We start from the raw sequence: 6,274 nt of genomic DNA on the forward strand, positions 1-6,274 counted from the left end.
CAGAAAACCAGAAGTGGCACTGTGGCTCAAGAGGTAGAACACTAGCCTTGAGCTGAAGAGCTGAGGGACAGAGTTCAATTCCCACAACCGACCAAAAACAAAATGTAGAAGTAACAAAAAGGAGAGTATTTCTCTGTAAGAAAAATAAGAGTAGAAGGCTACCAGTTAAAAATTTGCTTTAATCTAGACAAGAAACAATGGTAATTTCATCTTGAAAAGATAAAAATAAATAGATTTATGATATACTCTGGACATTGATATCTGAAGTATATTCTAGTAGCTATGTGGAGAATAAACTGAAAGCAGTGGTAGAAATGGAGGCAAAAGGTCATTTAGGAAGCTGTTGTAATAATCTAATGCAAAATACCCAATGGAGGGTATCTGTATGATAACAATTAAAAAATATACAGATGTTTCCCCTCTAGAAAGATGAAAGATCTTTACTCTTCAAAGTAATTCTGTGAAGTAGGTATTAGCCTATTTTATAAACAGGAAGAAACTAGAGTGGAGTTTTGTTTTGGATTTTATTTTTGGGGTGTGTGTGTGTGTGTGTTTGGTGGGGTTTTTTGTTGTTGTTGTTGTTTTGAGGGGAAGGCAGTCCTGGAGCTTGAACTCAGGGCCTTGTACCTGCTAGGCACATCAAATAATTTGCCCAAAGTTATACTCTGGTGAGCCAAGACCTGAAGTCTATAGACTGAGCTATTTTGAAATATCATATCAGCTCAAGGGGAAGAGGCAGGGCCTCCTGGTGTACGACAGAGGCCCACTCAAGGGAGGAGTTAGATTTGCAATCCACATGGGCCGTAGTTTCTGTGAGATGGGGAGGATAGAGGTGATTCTTTTGGACAGGCCTGCTGCAATCACCATATTGGGCTGCTTCTCAGGGACCCTGTCTGGGAGAAGTGTGAAGAAGGGGCAAAACCAAATCCAGGATTACAGCCTCCTCAGCTCTCTCGCTGCCACTTCAGGTCACGGAATGACAGTGTTATTCACGTGCTTGTAGAGGTGACCACAGCCCAGGGTGCTGTTCACAGCTACCTAAGATCCCCTTTCTGGATCCACCAGGCTGGTAAGATCTTCCCTATTCCTCCCACACTGTTCTCACTCCCACCAACTGTATGTATGTGATTCCTCTTAACCCTTCTGACCCATGCCTCATGCACAAAAGGGCTTAATCCAGGCCCTGCTGAATTCCCTGTAGTACTCCTCCCCACCCCAAGCTTGCACTGGAAGGAGGTGTCCAGCGGGCAGCTGGAGTTGGAGTGGCAGCACCCATCCTCCTGGGCAGCCCAAGAGACCTGCTATCAACTTCGATACACGGGAGAAGGCCATCAGAACTGGAAGGTACAATAGAATAATAAATATCCACAGACTACTGCACATACCATTCCTAAGGTCTTCCACGTCTATACTGTGTTCCTCTATCTATGGTCAGGCTTGTACATCTATGTTAATCTGATTCAGCTGTAGCTGCTCTTGGGCCTGTGACACTGCTGGTTCCCCTGATTCAAATGTTCTTTTCTATTTGTCTTTGGAATATCAGGCTCATTTTATTTTCTCATTATCTCTGACTGAATTTTCTCACTCTCCTATTCTGGCTCCAGTCTTTCATAATAGCTGCTGTTTCCTAGAGTCTCATGCTAGATACTTTGCCCCTATGTAAACATATACATCTCTCTAGGTGAGTGCTTCAGTCCGATGGTTACAATATCTATATTCTAATAATCCCAGTTTTACCATTCTAACACACACACACACACACACACACACACACACACACTTTTTTCCCTGTTGTGGTACTGGGGTTTTAAGTAAGGGTCCTGCTTGCTAGGCAGATACTCTACCAATTAATCATGCCTCAGTATCTTTGTTGCTTCTATATAGTCTTATATTTATGCCCAGCAAGCCTAGGGCAATCCTCCTACTTACACTTGCTGCATAAATGTGGTGATAGGTAAACACCACTGCTCTGGCCTTTTATTGGGTAAGATGCAGTCTCTCTGACTTTTTTGCCAGGCTAGCTGGAGGACCCTTGATTTTCCTTATCTCTGCTTCCCAACTAGGACTATAGGTATGAGCCACCATGGCTAGCCTAACTCCCACTCTGAAAAGAGGTTAAGAAACATAGGCAAATTACCTCAATTTTCAAAGTCTGTACTTCCTTGTTGGTAAAATGTGAATAATGCCATCTACTATATAGACTTAGAAAATAAACAAGTAAATACCTAGCATAGTGCTTGTCATACAGAAGGTGCTCTAATACACTAATACACTAATGTTATTTCTCTGCCTACTTTATATATATGCATAGAGAGAGATACACACTTCTTACCAGAAAGCTGTACCTAAAACAACCACCCTATCTCACACAGTTCAAATTCATTGTATTCAAAACTAAACTCATCTGCCTCCTCTAATGTACTAAGATTTAGCTCACATACAATGAAGTGTACAAACCTTAAATGTTGAATTATTTTTACATATATACAGCTATGTGTCCATTACCAAGACCAAGATACTAATTGTTTCCAGCATCCCATAAACTACTTTTGTCCCCTATTCACCTTACCACCAAAGAGGAATCACTATCTGACATTACCATTAATTGGTTTGGCTGTAAACTTTTTGCTTTTTTGAGACAGAGTTTCACTATGTAGTCTCTGCTGGTCTGTAACTCAGGATTCTCCTGCCTCAGCATCCTGAGTGCTGGAACTACAAATGGAACCCACTAAACCCAGTAACTGTTAAACTGTATGAACTAGAACCTACAGCACTTCTTCAAGCTGCTCCTGCTTCCTGTCTCTGACATTGCCACTACTTATTGTGTAACAAAGCCTGGAATCATATAGTCTTTTCCTTTCTCTTTCCTTCCTATTAATCAACAAGTAAATTAAATAACATACTAATTCTTCAAATCCTTACTACTACTACCTTAGCTTTCTCTTTGACCATCCAACTTTCCCATCTGTGGCCTTAGCATACTGAACTTTAATCCCCAACCAAGCAGCTCAGGCAGCATTGAATGTTTCTTTGGGTTACCATGGTGCTTTGTACTAATTAGTTGTGATTCTTTGTTTGGCTGCCTCATTAGATACGTGAGACTGTGGGTCATTTATCTTTGCCTCCAGTGCCAAGCACAATGTTTGCATATTCTGAGCAATTCTTAACTTCCTAAGCCGTTAAGTTAATACGTCTCCCACTTGGGTGTGTCTCTGGGTGGCCAGGGCCCAATTAGGGCCGCATCTCCTTGTCAGAGATCTCTGTGCGGGTTGGGGGGGGGTTCCCCACATGTGTCCAGCGGCGTGGCTCTGGGAAGGTCAGGTCTGAGTAAAGGATGTGTACTCTGTCTGGTGGGCTTCTCCGGCAACAGGGGAGAGGTCCAGGTTCTGCACCCGGGTGCTAAGGGAGGAAGAGCGTTTTGCAGGCAGTCAGGCCTTTGGTGGAGATCCCAGCCTTCCTGGGGATTTGACGCGGTGGGATTTTGGTCCAACTGGAGCAGAGCCCTTGAGGCCCGCTCGAGGCCTGAGCCCTGCCCACCGCTGGCTTCCCCGTGCAGGTGCTGGAGCCGCCTCTAGGGGCCCGGGGAGGAAGCCTGGAGCTGCGACCCCGATCCCGCTACAGCCTACAGCTGCGCGCCCGGCTCCACGGTCCCACCTACCGGGGCCCGTGGAGCGCTTGGTCTGACCCTACGAGGGTGGAGACGGCCTCGGAGAGCGGTGAGGCGGGGCGGACGGGGCGCAGCTCCCCGGGTGACCCGGGCGGGGCCGGGAGGGGGAGGGGGGAGCAGCCAAGGTCAAACGATTTTTGTCCCCTAGCCTGGATCTCCTTGGTGACGGCTCTGCTCCTGGTGCTGGGCCTCAGTGCCCTCCTGGGCCTGCTGCTGCTGAGGTGGCAGTTTCCCGTGCACTACAGGTACGGTCCCTGCCAAGGAGGAGAAGGGCAGGGGCCCGGCCTGGCCCCGGAGCCTGGTTTAGAGGCCGCATCCTAGGGTCACTGGACGCCATGCCAAGTCTACATCTGCAACTTCAGCTGTTTCCTGCACGGCCCCGGAGTCAAACATGCTCACTTCAAACAGCCCCTTCTCACTGCGCACATCAGTGATCTGGTCCCCAACCAGGACACTTTAGCGCCTCCCCCTCCACCCCAGCCCATCCAATAGGCCATCATGTCTGGTCCTTTCACCTCTAAACCCTTGTTCAAACAATGACTCCCTTTCTCCAACCAGACACACGACTTGACTCGCTGAAACAGAGCCTCTTCTCTCTAGCCTCAAAGCCACCAGAAAAACCTTTCCAAAAGGCACTTGTGAGCCTGTCATTCTCCTCCTTAAATCCCTTCAATAGTTCCCCAGGATAAAAGCCAGACCAGTGAGTCTTGCATGCCCCACACCCTCTTCTATCCCGTGTATCAGCCTGGCTAAACTGTTGGGTGATTTTCGCCACAGCCTGTTTTGCTTCTCAGCTGCTTTGCACAGAATGTCATCTGTGCCTTGATTATTCTCCTGGCTAAGTAATACATATTCATCTATAAATAACTATAAATAACTTCACGTACTCTTAAAAATCTCTTCCTGATCTGCCTTTATTGACTGCTCTTCTGTGCTTTCTTATTGTTTTATTGTGTTTTTTTTTCTTTCTTTTTCCTAAAAAATGAACTCGGGACTCATGCATAACGTTAAGCACACACTCCACCACTGAACCACCCCCATCTCCCTGGTCTTGTATGTATTTCTTTATGTCTTCTCCATTATACCTTACTTGGTCATTTTTAAATCCTCAGCACAGAGCCTGCCAAGTAGCAGGCCCTTAAATAAATGTTAGTAATGAGTAACTCACTTTTGTGAGGGCTGAGGAGAAATGCCACTGGAAATTATAAGCATGAAAGATAGAATCCATACCACCTCAGTGCGCCAACTGGTACAGTCTGCTGATTTGTGAACACTTAGAAGTGAGCTCCTCCAATCATTGTGTTTCATAGTCCTAGGCTAGATTAGGTACCCCTCTTGTGGTCTCACAGCTCTCTTTGAACATGTTTCTCTTAGAACTTTTAGTCTGCCTATGTGTATGCACAACTTGGAATGAAGCCTTCATGCAGATAGCCAGATCCAACAAAAATATTAGGGGGGGAGGGGTTGCTGCTGAACCAGGAATACTGCATTTCTTTTCTACAATTAGGTAAGTCACCCTATTTTCTTTGAGGACATAGAGGTGACGTAATGGAAGAAGCCAGAAATGTTTAGCTAAAGTCCTTCTGCATAGAATTATAAGGTTAAAGAACTGGAGGGCTCCCCAATTCATCTTAGACTGTACTCCCAGATAGATGGCCCTGTGTAGGAACTTTTTCTTCCTCTGGTACTAGGGTTTGAACTCAAAGTATTAAGCTCTCACTCAAAGTATTAAGCTTTCTTGCTCATTGCTGGTACCCTACCACTTGAGCCATACCTCCAGTCTAGCATTTTGCTAGTTTATTGGGGATGAAGTCTCATAGATTTTTCTGCCCAGGCTAGCTTTGAACTGAAACCCTCCAGGTCTCAGTCTTCTGACTAGCAAGGAGTACAGGCATGAGCCACTGATACCCAGCTCAGTTCATAATTTAATAAGAAGCTCCAGTGGTTTTGTACATTCACTAAAGTAATTTCTTAAGCACTTACTGTGGTCCTCCAGATGCTGAAGATACAGGAGTGAAAAAATACACAAACTCTGTTCCCAAGGAGTTTGATCTAGGGAGTAGACACACACACACACACACACACACACACACACACACACACACACACACACCAATACAATAAATATAAAACAAATAAGTCAAGTGCTATAAAGAAAAATGAAACCAGGCATGGTGGTACACATCTGGAATCCCCAGCACTCTACACACCCAGAAAGATCCCAAGTTGAGGACAGCCCAATCAATTATACTGAGACTTTGTCTTTAAAAAATAAAAACAAAAACAACCACCATAAAAAAGAAAGGAATGAAGGAAAATAAAGCAGAGCATGAAATAGTGAGGAGGAAGGGAAATAGTAATGTTAGCAATAAAGAGGGCATTGCTTATCCGGATAACATATTAACAGAGATGTAAATGAAGTGTGGGCCAGATGTTTCAGGAGAGAGAAGATCAAGTGCAAAAGTCCTAAAGCAGGACTGTTTGGGGAAGTTCTGCTCAATACTCTGAACTATTTTTTTTTTTGGGTCCGGTCATGGGGCCTGAACTCTGGGCCTGGGCACTGTCCCTCAGCTCTTCAGCTCAAGGCTAGCACTCTACCACTTGAGC

At 45.2% G+C, this 6,274-nt stretch overlaps 1 protein-coding gene across 1 annotated transcript in view; it reads left to right on the top strand.

The window, feature by feature from the left end:
- Mpl (MPL proto-oncogene, thrombopoietin receptor) overlaps positions 1-3,988 on the top strand; it is a 13,196-nt gene extending 9,208 nt beyond the window's left edge. The window contains exons 7-10 of the mRNA XM_013016782.1: positions 885-1,069; positions 1,202-1,344; positions 3,557-3,716; positions 3,816-3,988. Of these exons, the coding sequence (XP_012872236.1) occupies positions 885-1,069; positions 1,202-1,344; positions 3,557-3,716; positions 3,816-3,988 (661 nt within the window). The remainder of the gene's footprint in view (positions 1-884; positions 1,070-1,201; positions 1,345-3,556; positions 3,717-3,815) is intronic.
- The last annotated feature ends 2,286 nt before the right edge of the window (positions 3,989-6,274 follow it).

This window comes from Dipodomys ordii, unplaced genomic scaffold (assembly GCF_000151885.1).
Source record: "Dipodomys ordii isolate 6190 unplaced genomic scaffold, Dord_2.0 Scaffold33, whole genome shotgun sequence".
Classification (NCBI taxonomy): Eukaryota; Metazoa; Chordata; class Mammalia; order Rodentia; family Heteromyidae; genus Dipodomys; species Dipodomys ordii.